The sequence below is a fragment of the Oratosquilla oratoria genome, chromosome 2 (genome assembly GCF_046742065.1).
Source record: "Oratosquilla oratoria isolate Oo_2021 chromosome 2, ASM4674206v1, whole genome shotgun sequence".
NCBI lineage: Eukaryota > Metazoa > Arthropoda > Malacostraca > Stomatopoda > Squillidae > Oratosquilla > Oratosquilla oratoria.
In genome coordinates this window covers 86,571,972-86,588,045 of record NC_134778.1, presented here as the reverse complement: position 1 = coordinate 86,588,045, position 16,074 = coordinate 86,571,972, and the positions used below count along the sequence as shown (strand labels likewise).

Here is a 16,074-nt window from a genome sequence, read left to right as displayed (position 1 = left end):
TAATATTGTAAGGATACAAGATGATACGATTGAAAATTCGTAACTATAATACGAAAATGCATCAAGAAGGATTATTATCTGAATATATGTAGAGAATATGTATATCAAAATTATTCAAATATCAAATTTTTTACAGACATTAAGTTCTATTTTTTTTTTTACTAATTACAATAGAACTAAACTGTACTCAATCCTGGAAACAGAAAAAATAATATTAACTTTTCATCCAACAAAGAATTTTTATTCTAATTCGCATTTCAGAATGGGATTTTACCCTTGAGGTTATTGTTGTCATTGCCTGGGTAAACCTTGACCCAGTCCCACGTTTCCCAAGCGGTCCTTTTTATACATCATCCCCCACCTCCCTTCCCCCTTCCCTGGGACACGCCGGTTAATCAGTGCAAAACAATGTCTATCTATTCACTTATTTATTTACTTATTAATATTTTTTGCGTGGCGCCAGCACCAACGCTCAAAAGTTTGACTTCTGGCGTGCGTCCAACGAGTCAGTGGATATAGGAATGGCATCACTGAGGATGTGTTGGGGGAACTGGCGTCATCTAGGATCTGTGTTGGGGGGATTAGCATCACCGAGGATCTGTGTTGGTGGGACTGGCGTCGCCTAGGATCAGTATTGGAGCGAAGTAATTGGCAAAGGAGCCCTTAATGTTGTGTTTATGTAACTAGAAAGGATCATGTGTACAGTATGCGTGCATGTATGTGCATTCTTTCGTAGTACTGCAGTGGCCTCTCACATCAGCTGTGCAGAGTAACGGTTCTTAAACTTCTCACATCCACACAAACTGTGAGGCTGATCTCGCTTCCTCAAAATCTGATGTTTTTTTCTTTGCAGAAAATAAAAATATATGAATATGTAAATAAATATACACATACAAATTTATTCAATAAGTACACAGAAAAATAAATACATAAATATAAATTGAATAAATCTGCCACGGTCTATGTGCAATGACAAATGAAAAGCGTAAAGTAAGTGCAATGCCTAAAATCCGATACGAATTAGTCATTTGGTTACTATACAATAAATGTTTATATTCTAGATATGCAGATTCTCATCCCATCCAGGACACTAGTTTCACGCCCCTCCACCCCCCACCCATATGGTCAAGGAGCATTTGCGAGAATAACACTGTTCATCACAGAATATAGTGAACAAAGGGACGCTTCGGTATTTTCTTGTTCATCCAACGCTCAAAATAATTATACAAGCATGACAACTGTGACACGACACTTGGAGTGCAACGAGTGAATTTTTTTGTATGGTCTGTGGGTCAGGATGTTTGCTTCCTGCATGATAATGGCCAAGGTATCGAGTTCCTGTATACGAGTTCGCCTTGAAAATGGGCAAAGGAATATTTCATGATCGCTACGCTACGATGATGCCATTGGAAAGTTTTATTTTGGCTGACGCACGGTTATTCGGAATATTAGAATATGGGACTCGTTGATGATAAGAAATAATAATAATAATAATAATAATAAAAAAAAAGACAGCGGTTACCTTGATAGGGTCAGGAGTCTGAATACCATGGTAAGCATCCTTGGGTAGTGTGATTGTACCTGACCCCAACCTTATTGTTTTTTATCCGTGCCACAAACTCGACGATCCCCTTCCGGAGTGGATGGTACTTTCGCTATTAGTTTTGACTGTTGTTAGGCTAATTTCTTAATCGTTACATTCTTACAAGAACGACGGGGATCGAAAAGCCAATGTCAGAATGAATATTAATGGGGAATGTCGGAAACTAAGTTGGAAGCTTGGAGACAGTGGCTACACTCTTCACATAGTCAATGAAAATGCATTATATTAAGTACATGTGCAGTGAAAGGCAAGTTTAATCTTGATGAGCAAAAATTGCGGTAATCGAATCAGGATTACGAGAACGTTCGTACAGTTTTGGCATTATATATATATATATATATATATATATATATATAGATATATATATATATATATATATATATATATATATGTGTGTGTGTGTGTGTGTGTGTGTGTGAGTGTGTATGTGTGTGTAAATCTTGTTTATTAACCTATCTATTCATTTATCTTATATATATATATATATATATATATATATATATATATATATATATATACTTTAAGAATTTGCGTACCGTGCACCGACAGACGATCAAATTGCAGGCAACGAATGCTGATTTTTATTTATTTATCTTTTTTTCTTCATGAAAAATAGAATCGAAGGTATAATGCCTCTCGATAAAAACAGTCCTTTCTTACCGGGGATCTCGATAAGCATTTGAACTTTTCCAAGATAAAATAGAATATTGATCCGAATGGTGGAAGGGGTATGTTGTGGCAAATTGTGACGGGGAATTGCAACACGTGGGAGTGGAATACGCGCATGGCGTGTCCCAGTTTCTTCCGCCTTTGCCATCGCTCGCTATGTGGAAGTAAACTTAGACAAGTAAACATTCTCATAACGATAAGAAATTGCTTTGTCTGTACAGTATATATCGCTATGATACGGTACTTGTGAAGAGAAAACATTCTGAAATGTCGAAAGCTCAATGCAGACGGGATTATGTTTTTGTTAACCATGAAGTAGATATAATTATGGATCACATGAAGAATCGTCATTCCGGACTTCGACAGAGTGATAATTCTTCATGTGGTCCATCCTGGGTTTACGATTCTTCGGTTGTATAAGTTGATGACAATAAGCATAACCCTCATTCAACCTGACCTAACCTTTTCTTTATTCCACTGTTGATATTCGGCGCACTGGGGTGACAATTCTTCATGTGGGATCTCATGGGATGACGATTTTTTTCATGTAGGCGTTCTGGGGTGACAATTCTTCATGTGGCCCATAATTATAGACACAGAGAAGCGCGTGCAAATGAACGTACTGGCGACTGTGAAATTAACACGAATGAACTTCATAGCGACATCAATTTTATTTTCACGTATTTGGCTCCGTTGGGTCTGCGCCAAAGGTATTAAATCGAAGTCTCATAAACCCTTGTATCAGTGAAACCGATCATTTCATGCCGACTGAGACGTATGATATGTGATTTGTGACATCTTTAAGTATTTGTGCGAACAATTAAACTTGTACAACAACGTGTTCCCGTGTGTTACGTTGATAGCGTCGACAGCCCGCATCTGAAGTCACAAAGCCCTGGCAATGCCATCCAACTACAGTAACTTATTCCGGACGATGGGAGTAGGGTTGTTACATCAAGTGTATCACTAGGATATTCTATTTGTATTACAAACTTGTAAAGGAACGGTTATAGAAATATCTGTATTCACTATATCTAGAAAATAATCTTAGGCCAGACTTTTATTCATTCGATAACGGACACCATGGATCTTTCTCCTTAGATCGGAGAGTGAAAAAACCCGCACATTTATTTATATAAAGCTTTTAGGGGGCCATGTTGTCAGGTCGGATATTTTTAAAAGTATTATTCAATTTATGCACTCACACTGGTCAGGCTGATGAGCACACAATCTTTAGTATGTATCAAGCTTTGCATGTTTTGTACAAACCGTACGCCCACGTTTTTTTTTTTTTTTTTTTTTTATCGTTATACCAGCGCTAGACTGCAGGTCGGCGGAAATGTAAAAGAGGAATTTGGCCGGTTTTTATTGATTTCGGGTTTTCCAACGTCGGGGGAAGGTGGGGGAGGTGGTGCGTAACCCAGTGAATAAAGCAAGTCTGCCCTTACTATTTTTTACATTTTAACCGAATGCTTCGGGTGTCTTCACGCGCGTGCTATACTGTTTTCGAATCAATTATTACTGGGTTTACAAAGACGGAGTGAAAACTTACATATTATTCCGTCCTACATATTACATTTCAAAATGATGCCAGGCTCTTGAATATGAGGATCTCGACATGCCCCAAGTACAAAGTACATTCTATTTTTACATACATAAAAAAAAAAAAAAAAAAAAAAAAAAAAAAAACAGACAAACTATTTTTACTTATCACCTTTCGTGACCTAAATAGATTAGTTTGTGTTCCTCAACTACCAAACAATGTAGAGGAATATGATAAAAAAAAACACGAAAAAACGAAAACAACTCACTCGTCACAAGGGAATAGCTGTAGATGATATTTATACATGCAAAGAGACCAAAGGTGTCTTTAGATCTCCGATTATCTTACTGCATTACAAAGGAGTGCTCATGACACATTCGAGATAACTGCTTTGGTTACACACTGTATTGTCATGCTCAGCAGATGTGGGTTCCATATAACGAACCTTCTTCCGAAGGTTTTTATTTTTATTTTTTACATTATTGATACTTGATAAATTAATGACAAAAAAAAAAAAAAAAAAACAGACAACAATAGGTGCCTAACAGTACACACCTTTCACCCAAAGCAAGTTATCAGTAAACATGTGTTTACCCCCACCTCGACCGCCACCCAAACTCGCCACGTGTTCATGCTGCCAAGGCCATATGTACCCCGAGCCTGCAGTGGCGGTTCCCGGCAACTTTCATGTCTGCCGCTAGTTACTCATGGTATGGAAAATCATCCGTTACTTGTTTCATATCACCGATACACGCCTTCAAACACATACACACACAGATACGTACGTATATATATATATATATATATATATATATATATATATATATGTATATATATATATATACATATATATATATATATATATATATATATATATATATATATATATATATATATATATATATATATATATCCGACAAATGTGGCATTCTCTTAGTTATGGGTTCGAGTTTCGCACTCTTCTCCAACTCCCAGAAGTGAATGTTACCTGCCTAAACAGTCCAAGCGCGTAAGGCAAAGGTAACGGCTTCGGCCGCAGCTGCGCGCCTCCTGGTGGTTCCTCGCTCTCTTTCCTCGTTATAAGGGGAGTAGCCGAGACAAAGCACACACCCACATCATACACAACGAAAACCCAGTGAACTACCACCCCCACCTCAGGAATGAAAGAGGGTCCCCTGCCTCTATCACATTGCCTGAGTCAAAGGCATTGCAGCGAGTATCTCCACAGCAGAACCCGCCAATCGGAATTGACTCTACCCCACAGTATGGCGACCCTTCCACATTCATTCAAAACAACTCATGAAACAGATAAGAACCCCCCACCCCCACCCCTCGGGCCGCGCCATCCCTCCGTCTCTTCCCTCCTATCCACTGCCCTCTCTCATTCGGCAAACAACAGACAACCCACGCGCATTCTAAGCCCCACCCTACTCTACCCACTATCTCAGCCCTCCCCTTGAGTTCACTCTCCTCATTTCCGTTCTTCACACTCCCCGCTAGTCCTCAACTTACCCCGTCCCCCTCCACATTTAGTAACTTCCCGGAACACCGCTCGATTCACCCTCACAGCACATAACTCCCATCTCCCTTGTTCACTTCCTTCCAAAAGAATCTTTTCTAATTTCTCAAACACCCACCCCACCTCGTCCATTCTCCTTCAAGTCTCTCTCACCATCCACTTTGTTTCCTTCCTTCATTCTGTACCTTACATGCCTCTTCGTTTCCTCCTGTACCTCACCCCTCGTAAGGGCACATCTTTTTCAACACGACTGCACTCACATCTTTATTCCGTCTCTCTCTCTCTCACACACACACACACACACACACACACACACACACACACACACACACACACACACACACACACACACACACACACACACACACACACACATATATATATATATATAAATATATATATATATATATATATATATATATATATATATATATATACATATATATATCGCACACACCGTTTTTTACAAAATTCTCGTGACCGTGAGAAAATTCAGGAATTCACAAAGGGATCATATGAATCTCATGTATACACTGTATACATTATTGGTATATAGGGAGGACTATTCTAGAAATTTCGTACATTTTCTACTTTATGAAGATCCCTAAGGAGACAAATATCAATCATGCAACTTTCTCGATTAAATGCATACATAGTAGATAAAATAAAAATGACAAACACAGAACGTAGTAGCAAATAGAATATAATCTACGTATTCTACAACTTTATAGGAAATATTGTAAGGTTAAAAAAACAAGATGTTGGAAGAGTTCGTGCATGTTGAAAAGGTAATTGACTTAAAAGTAAACATAGATTTGATTCATTAGACACCAGCTTGTTTCACATGTCAGTGTATAAGCAAAGGACATCTGTTCCATTCTGGTGCATATTGACTTCATTTTTTTTGTTAACTGCAATTTTTTATTCGCAAGGGGAATATCAAAACTATCAATAATATGTGCTGCATACCAAATAAAATAATCGGCAACGAATTTCATTAAGGATAACGAAAAAATATGACTACGAATCACTAAACTTGTACAAAGACTCACGCGAAGACCAATTAATAAAAAATCGTCTGACGTCAGCCAAACAAAATATGTTAGGATGTTATTGGGGGTATATCGTAGTACCAGCGTCCGTAGAGTCAACAGTGGGGAGTTATTCAATGACAAACTGCCACAAACGGAATAAAGTTACACCAAATATTTGAACCAAAACAAATCACGTCACTTCGAGAAAAACATAACACGACGTCACAATAAGGCGGACTTCCTTGTGACGTCAAAACGTTTGTTTTTCTTTTCGATCTGAACGGACCTATTTTTGTTTAGACTTCTTTTGCGCAGTTTTCATCTGTGCTAGCATCCCATTTGCTACTCAGCAGACATCTTGGTCATGCAAACCTCGATCATCAACACTAAGGCTGCTGCGACTAATCCGAGAAAGAGGACGAGGAAAGCGCCCTGCAGGTCCTCGAGGTTGAGGGGGCGCGGGAGACTCTCCTGGATCTCCACTCGCTGCGCAGGAAGCCCCTGTGAGCGCCGGAAGTCCTCGAAGTTCTTCCTGCGCCAGTAGGAGACGAGTCCTGTCTGGGCCATCCAGCTGAGCATCCTGAGGAAGGGCAGGTGTCAGGCTGGCAACAATGTCACTCTATTCCAATTATTATCAACCCCTCCTCCCCGACCCTTCCCCTATTACGGACTTGATTTCTCCTACGATGTAAGAGATACCTCCCATGATCCGTCTAGTTTAGCCCAGTGCAAAGTACTGGTGATTGTGGAACCAACCTTCACAATTTTCGATCAAGTACATTTTTGTTTAATTTCCTATTAATTTCTCTACGCTAACTGGTATGTTTCCACAATACTGTTACTATGGAGGTGAAGATAATTTTCGTTCACAAATAAATCTTAACCAAGCTGAGCAGAATAGACTAAAATCCACTTCCACTGTATCGCTTCCTGTCTTCCCTCGCCTCTGTATTGTCTTTTATATTCTCTGAAGAAAGGTGCCGTATATATCAATAAAATCCATTCAGGGTTGTCTGAATATGATGAAAAGTGTCGCCTAATACGAAAGAGATTAAATTCCCTGATCTTCATATCCCATCTCATATACTCTTTATCTCACTATTTTCATATATATATATATATATATATATATATATATATATATATATATATATATATATATATATATATATGTATATATATATTATATATATATATACATATATACAGGGTGTTTAAGAAGTAGTTTTTTCGGAAATATTACAAAAGATCCGTCTACATTAGTTGAAAATGACAACATCTTTCTCACACGTCTTGAGTTTTCGCACGTAAATTGTATATCTACATAAGGGGAAAGGCCTCACAACTCTTCATTTTATGCGAAATACAACATCTTGGCTACTCATCACTTCCACAGGGTAATAGTATTTGTCAAGTCCTACATGAGTAGAAGTCTGTGGTTGTGCTGTGTCATGCCCTTGTGTAAATCAAGTCTCCGTTTGTAATTTTAGGGCACGGTATATCTTATATTATATTATATTCTATGATATATATATATAATATATATATATATATATATATATATATATATATATATATATATATATATATATACTTGAAATTATTAAGCACTACGCAATCCCAGTTTGTTGGAGCGTGCCCAAATAACGCCAAGCTGAGAAACGTATCATAATTTGTCGGGAAAAGCTCACTCTGCTTTCCCATTGACTGAAGATCTTTGAATTACCGCTTTACGGACGTTTTGCCATGGTTCGAAACGTCAGTTCCCATTCACGGGGTATATAAAAGGGTGATGCAGAGAACGACCTAGACAGAGTCAATAGAGAAGTAGAGAGACTACTGAGAGGGACTACAAAACATAACAGAAAGAGAAGACAAGAAGAGAAGCTGAAGCCCAGGGCCCATCTGAATCTACGCATATTTTCTTCTACATTCGTCCATTACGACAAATCTGATAAACAATTCCTTTGGACCACATCTACCGCCCGTCTCCAAACGAAGTGTAAAGCCTTCATTTTTAAAATTGTATCGGATACTCTCCAGATTGCTGCTTGACTACGAGCGACGCGACTCTGTTATTTTATCTATTTAAGAAACATCATCCACTATCTTGTTTCCGCTTACCAGAAGCTTCACCTACCAAAAGCTGCACCTACTAGAAATTATCGTTCACTTCAAACCACCTATTTGTTCCCCGAGACTGTTGGTGCGACCTCAACAACCGGTATCAAGACTCGTCTACGCCATAATCAAGACTTCGTTATGCCCACCTGATCATACGTGTTGCAAACATATGCACACTCAACAATTACTTGGTAAATAACCTGAATATGTTTCCTGTCATATGATTTGTTATATTGTTAATATTCTGTACTCATTTATGTTTTATGTGTTATTTTGTTAGTGTAATAATATCTAATTTTAACGAAGAGTTTAATTATACTGTCTGAACTTTGTCATTCGTCCGAACTGCGAACGGCCTTAGTTTTTTTTTCGTGTTGCAACTACCCTGAGCCATAGGTAAGTCGTGACAATATTCTTAATCTAGGGACTGACTTCTCAACCACCTTGTACCTTTCTTCTTTATATTCCCTATGCCCCTGTCTTTCTTCCTATGTTTCTCCCCTTGTCTCTCTCCTTAATCTTCTGCTTAGTGACCAAAGACGCTACTTACTGGTCCACTTTGTATTTCCAGGGCGTGTCTTTCCTGAAGAGCCACCCTACATAGCCTGGGTACAGTTTTTCCTCCAGAAAGTAGACGGACTCCTGTTTCTGTAGGATCATGTAGTATTCGATGTAAGCCGAGGCCTCGAGGAGGACATGGCTGCCGCTCTCCATGTTGGCAATGCCTTCATCATACGAGTCCACAAGGGAGAGCTTGTCGCCCAACTCACGGAGGACAGGCTCACGGGAAGACTTCAAAGCTCCGGGGACAAAGTTTCCGTAGTCGAGCATGTTGGACCTCGGAGAAGCAATTTACGAGTGAAAAAGAAAATGGGAGTTAAAAAAAAAACACAAAAAAAAAAAAAAAACGGGAGATTGAAAAAGAAAATGAGTGAGCAACGGTGGGAGAAATTATATATATATATATATATATATATATATATATATATATATATATATATATATATATATATATATATATATATATCAACCCTATTGTAAATTTTTAGAACAAACCACCTGTACTTGTGAGTTTAAATACAATTGACACTTGAAAAACACCTAGATAAATATATGGACCCCAACCCCAATTTAGATTTATCTCATGATCGTGAGCTCAATACACTTATATTAAGTCAGTAGTTCTTAACAGTGACGGATTTGGGGGAGGGAGGGGGGCTGAAGCACCCTAAAAAATTTGTTCTTTCATTAATTCATTGTAGAGGTCGAAAAACCTGCTCCGTGTACACCGGTAAATGGCAGAAAGCAGTATTGCAGTGGTTGAAGTATGTTCAACATATCATTGAGAGTAAATCTTTAAAAATGTATGATTAAGTATTACTTTTGGCCAATATTCTGAAAATAAAAATAATGTTAGAACATATACTTCAATTTACATTCAAAATCATTGTATTCGTGCTGCAGAATATATTTCTTAAAAAGAGTCATCTATATTTACAAAATTCAGGTTAGCTCCCCCGCCCCCCAAAGCGTCATCTACATTTACAAAATTCAAGTTAGCCCCCCTCCCCCCATTTTGATCCTGGATCCACCACTGATTCTTAACTGTTTCCACTGTTTACACCCCCTATCAATTCGCAAGCAGCCCAGTAATGACCAATAGTTATGTTTCTGTTTGCATCTCCTTTGTATTCTTTCATAAGATGGAACGGAACGAGGGAAGTCTGTTGTAAAAACAGCTGGAGGCGGGGGGGGTAGGTGCGCAAAGATGTTGGGAAAGTGAGCTAAAGTTGGGTTTGATTTGGGGAGAGGAAAAAACCCATAGTAGGTAAATCGCATGTAGAAAGAGGTGGGGAAGACTGGTAAGGGACAAAGGAAAGTGGATAAAGGAGGGGAGGGAGAGTAAAGGGAATGGACGATCGAGTGAGAAAAGTAGGAGGAAAAGGTATCTCTACAGGTGAGCATAGCACAAGTGTGCTAATTAGCTGGTTCTACATATACCAAGGCTTTTTCCCCCTTCCAAGGGAGGTAGCCAAAAAGGGAAAGGCATAAAAACACTCCCACCCATTTCATCCCTAAATACACCCCACACCCCTCCCACCCTCCCTCTCATCTGAGCACCTCCTGGATGACGGGTCATCCCTGCACCCTGCCCACCGCCCTGGGTCAGAAGCAGTGTCGCAAGACACAGTACATCCACAGCAAGGCCGCTTCATTTAATCGGCGACCCCCCCCCTCTCCGTCCCCCTTTGCATATAAGGCGAGGACCGGGAGAAATCCCTTCGGGCTGCGTCAAAAATTACTCACACATACTACCCCACCCCCACCCCCCCGCCCATTCCTCCTCATGCAGTCACAACATCATCCATATACAACCATTCTCCACTCACCTCTGTCTTCCGTCCTCTCCCTTCCTTCCTCAACAGACATTCCCCTCTTCCCCAAAGCCCCCTTCACCCCATCCATCCACCTCATCCTAGGACGTCCCCTCATGTTCACTCCCTCCACATCTGCCTTCCATACCTCTTTTACTAGTCTTTCTTCACTCATTCTTTCCATGTGTCCAAACCATCCTAATATTCTTTCATCAACCCTATCTCCCAAATCCTTTTTCACCCCTGTTCTCCTCCTCACCTCCTCATTTCTCACTCTATCCAGCCTAGTAACCCCCACCATACTTCTCAGACACCTCATCTCAAACACATTCAAACTCCTTCTCTCTTCTTCTATTATGTTCCACGTTTCTGCCCCATACAGTGCTGTTGGCACAATCACTCCTTCATACAGTCTCCTCTTCGCATCCATTCCCAACTGTCTATTCCTCATTATACTCTTTAAACCACCAAGGCATTTACTCGCTTCTCTCAATCTACATTCTACCTCCACCTCCACTCCACCTTTTCCTGCTACACTTGCACCCAAGTATCTAAAACTATCTACCTCCTCCAGTCGCTCTCCCTTAATGTTCACTTCCAGTCTACTGCCACTTTCACCCCTTGTACATCTCATCACCTTACTTTTACCCACATTTATCTTTAGCTTTCTTCTATCACATACTCTCCCAAACTCTGCCACCAGCTTCCTCAATCCCTCCTCTGACCCTGCCACAAGCGCAGTGTCGTCCGCAAACAACAGCTGGCTCACCTCCCACTTTTCTCCATTTTCTTTAACCATCTCCAATCCCTGACCTACTACCCTAGCATTCACCTCTCGCACTACCCCATCCATGTATAAGTTGAACAGCCAGGGCGACATAACGCATCCTTGACGAAGTCCCACCTTTACTTCAAACCACTCACTCTCTCCATTTCTAATCCTGACACATGCTCTACTACTCTCATAAAAACTCTTGACAGCTCCCAAAAGCTTTCCTCCTATCCCATAAATCTGCATAACCTCCCACAGTGCCTTTCTGTCTACCCTATCATATGCCTTTTCCAGATCCATAAAAGCCCAAAAAACATCCTTCCCCTTTCCTATAGCTTTCTCACATATCTGTCTTACCACAAAGATCTGATCTACACAACCTCTACCTGTCCTAAATCCACACTGTTCCTCACCAATTACTCCTTCTGTTCCTCTCCTAATCCTCTCAATTAAGATCCTCCCATAAGCCTTCCCTACTACACTTAACAGGCTAATCCCTCTGAAACTACTACATTCACACACGTCCCCTTTTCCCTTGTAAAGAGGAACTATACAGGCACTTCTCCAGTCCTCCGGTACTCTACCCTCTCTCCAGCAAACATTAAATAACCTCACCAACCAGTCCACCATCACTGAACCTCCCTTTTTCAGACATTCTGCATGGCATCCATCCAGTCCAGGTGCCTTACCTGCTTTCATCATCTTTACAACTGCCTTCACCTCATCCTTCCTTATTTCTCCTCCATTCTCCTCACTCATCACTCTCATTTTCTTCGCATTTCCCACTGCAGCTATCTTTCCTTCCCTATCCTCCTTCACATTTAGCAACTCCCTAAAATATTCTGCCCATCTTCCCCTTACTGCCATCTCTTCCATTATCATCTCTCCATCTGTACCTTTTACATTTTCTTCCCTACTTGATTCGCCTCCTCTTCCTCTCTTAATTTCTTTCCAAAACATCTTTTTATTACTTTCAAAATTTTCTGTCATACTCCTACCCCATTTCACATCTGCTCTCCTCTTTGGCTCCTTTACCTTTTGCTTTACTTCTCTTTTCTTTTCTTTGTACGTCTCATATGACTCCCCCGTCCTCTTTTGTAACCAATCTGTGAATGCTCGCTTCTTCTCTTCTGCAACCTTCTTTGTTTCCTCATCCCACCATTCACTACCCTTTCTTCTATTTCCCCCTGTCCTTCTTGTTCCACACACCATCCTTGCACACTTTAAGACTCCCTCCCTGAACCATCCCCATTCCTCCTCCACACCCATCTCTGCTCTATCCTTTACTCCCTCCCACTCCTCCTTCAGCTTCTTTTCGTATTCCTTCTCCTTTTCCTTTTCATTCAAGGAGTTCACTCTAAGAACCTCCCTACCTTTTGTCCCTTTCCTCTTTCTCCATCTATCCTCCACTCTCAGCTTACCTTCCACCAAAAAATGATCTGATATTCCCCCACCCTCTCCCCTTAGCACATGTACATCCTTAACTCTTCCTATCATAATCCTATTTACCACTACATAATCCATTAGCGCTCTATCTACCACCCTTCCCTCCACCACCCTCTCCCATGTGTACTTATGCTTGACTTTCTTCCGAAACACTGTATTTGCTATCATCAACTCTCTTTCTAGACACATTTCCACCATCAACTCTCCACTACGATTCTTTCCTGGAACTCCACATTTCCCAACCACTCCATCGATTGGACCATTTCCCACCCTAGAATTAAGGTCTCCCAGTACTATTACATTGACATTTCTTCCTAAACCCTCTATGCACTCATTTAAATCTATCCAAAAGGCCTCCCTTTCTTCCACGCTCTTCTCACTGCCAGGCCCATATGCACTTACAAAGACCCACATCTCTTTTCCCAGTTTCACCTTCATCCACATTATCCTTGAGGAAACCTCCTTCCACTCCACTACCTGTTTACCTATCTCCTCACTTACTAGAATAGCCACCCCTTCCCTCCCTCGCCCTCTCTTCACTCCTGATAACCTCCCACTTACACTCCCAAACTTACACTCACCCTTCCCTTTCAACTTAGTTTCACTCAAAGCCAACACATCCATCTTTCTTCTCACAAACATACTACCTATCTCTTCCCTTTTACTCTCATCTGTACCACATCCACGCACATTAAAAGACCCAAACCTTAGGGTGCTGGCCCGAGGCCCTCCAGCACCCCTTATGCCTTCACTTTTCTTTTTAGGAATATGCCCCGTGGGGCTACAGGGAGAAGGATGCCTAGTCCCTCTCCCCGTCCCTTTCTTCTCGCCTCTTACGATCCAAGTGGGAAACTTGGTGGCAGTATTCTTTTCCCCCACCACAGGGAATAATTAGCTGGTTCTACACAGATTATATCAGCTAGCTAGCAGTCAAAGGGTAAAAATCTTCACAAAGAACAAACCAATACCTACTCGAAATCGGACTCTGCAAGCTGGCTGAGCGTTCGGAGCCTCTGCGCCTGCGCAGGAACGGTGATGAAGGCGATCAGGTTCCCCATGTATGACGTCGAGATAACCAACGCCGCCAACCACCTCGGGAGAGAAAGAGAGCGTCTAAGTCCACTGTGGTAAGTCTCACATAAATGAGGCGTGTATACTCGTCTCCTACGACTTGAGTCTCTTTCACGGTGGTTTGTATGGCATACGAGGCTGCCACGGAGATGAATGAAATCATCTTGTGGCAGGCATTAAAGGAAAACGTATCGCCCGGCACGGAAGGGTTTAGATTCAAAATCCTAAACATGCTTCTAGCAGTTTTTGAGTCTGCAACTTAATGCCATGTAGTTCCTGATTATCATCTATTGTGTCTCCTTTCGTTACGTTGATGTCCCATGAGTTGAGTAGATTCGTCTGGCGTTAGTTTTAGTGCTTACTTCAAGGTTACCAAGTCTATTCCATTTATTAACAGCTCTGTTAGCAAACCAGTTCTTGCCCCTTTCATTCTTAAATCTAAGAACTTTGAGTTCTATAAATCTATATGGTGCTGCCCAAAACAATGTTCACTGAGCTGAAGGGGCTAAACCTCCGGCTGACGTAATCATACTCACCAACAGAGAAGGAAGACCCTGGAGCCTCGAGAAGACGGAATGACAGGAACTGATTGGCGGAGGACTGCGCGAAGAAGCCAAATGACGGAGGAGAGCACATCCGCTTCTGCGGAGGAAAAAAATGGGTACATGAGGCACAAAGGAGTTTTAGTGTTCTGCCTTGATCTCGTCAGGTGATTTTAATCAGTGTGTGAGGAACCGTCTGCCCAAAGGAATGTTAAACTTATCTCCATCTGACTCCTAAACCAGCGTTTCTTAATCTGGGATAATAAAGTCAATTTTAGGTGGTGCTGGGAAGTGCTAAACACATGGCAGTACTTCACTTTCCTTTATCCTTCTAGTAGCTAGATGCTGACCAGAGTTAGTGGGTGCTAGACTACCTCCTAGACCTGACGACAAGGGTTCTTAGGGTTTGAAAAAGTTTAATAAACGTTGCCTTGATTGGCAATATGATTTGTATACCCTTTCTAGTTAGAGCTTCTAAACCTTATTTTATCACGGACGCAAATGTATTGAATTCTTTTCTTAAAATTAAAAAAATGGTCTTGATGAATTTAAATCATCTAGCATCAACCAAATAAATTATAAGAGACAAAAGAGGAATTATATTGTAATTGATGGAGTTGGAAGTAAACTACTAGAGACAATGGGAGATTACTTGATAGGGAGGGTAAAGAGAATGGCAATTAGGAGAGAGACGAATGAAGTCTCCCGGTGTTCAGTGCTGGCACCAAACATGTTCCTTGCTTACTGTCAGGACTGGCTGATCAAATAAACTCTGATGGAAGAATAGTTTATCTAGAGTGAAAATTGGACGCCAATAGAGGGGGGGGGGGGAGAGACGGTGAGGGGTGTGACGACTGTGCTTTGCAGTCTGTTTGCGGGGGTGGGGGAAGACTGCGACTGAGGCAGCGAGCTAGGCTCGCAGCGTGAAGCTCCGAGGTGATCAGACGCAAAAACGTTCTTAAGCTCTGAGCTCAACATGGCTTGTACTGCGCGTGCGTTCCTCAAAGAGCTGTTGTCCGTCCCGAAGCAGCCGGACGAGGTGCAGGTTAGTCATCGAGGTCCGTTCTTTGGCTGGTCAACTGCACTTGCGTTTCATCAAAGAGGTTTTGTGTGACTCACGCGACCGGGTGGCACGAGCGATTCCCTTGGGGATTCGAGGGTCAAAGGGTCGTGAGACAAGTTAGAAGTAGGAGAGGGGGGAGGAGAGGTGAAGACAACTTTCCTAACATTTACATAAACAATATTACATGATGAACATGTCTACAAAACATACGAGAACAATATATGAGGGATAAGCAAAAATCATTCAAACGCATTGTAACAAGGTGAGGACAAAACTGGCTAATGGGATTTAATATCAATAACTGCATTACTAT

The 16,074-nt window shown here is 41.1% G+C and overlaps 1 protein-coding gene across 1 annotated transcript in view; it reads right to left on the bottom strand.

Annotated features, from left to right (window-relative positions):
- Positions 1-6,114: 6,114 nt before the first annotated feature.
- The window catches only part of LOC143036553 (glutamate receptor ionotropic, delta-1-like), a 30,329-nt gene continuing 20,369 nt past the window's right edge, over positions 6,115-16,074 (bottom strand). Inside the window, exons 6-9 of the mRNA XM_076204058.1 lie at positions 14,693-14,798; positions 14,058-14,177; positions 9,043-9,330; positions 6,115-6,948 (exon numbers count right to left, since the gene is read on the bottom strand). Of these exons, the coding sequence (XP_076060173.1) occupies positions 6,711-6,948; positions 9,043-9,330; positions 14,058-14,177; positions 14,693-14,798 (752 nt within the window). The 3' untranslated portion in view covers positions 6,115-6,710. The remainder of the gene's footprint in view (positions 6,949-9,042; positions 9,331-14,057; positions 14,178-14,692; positions 14,799-16,074) is intronic.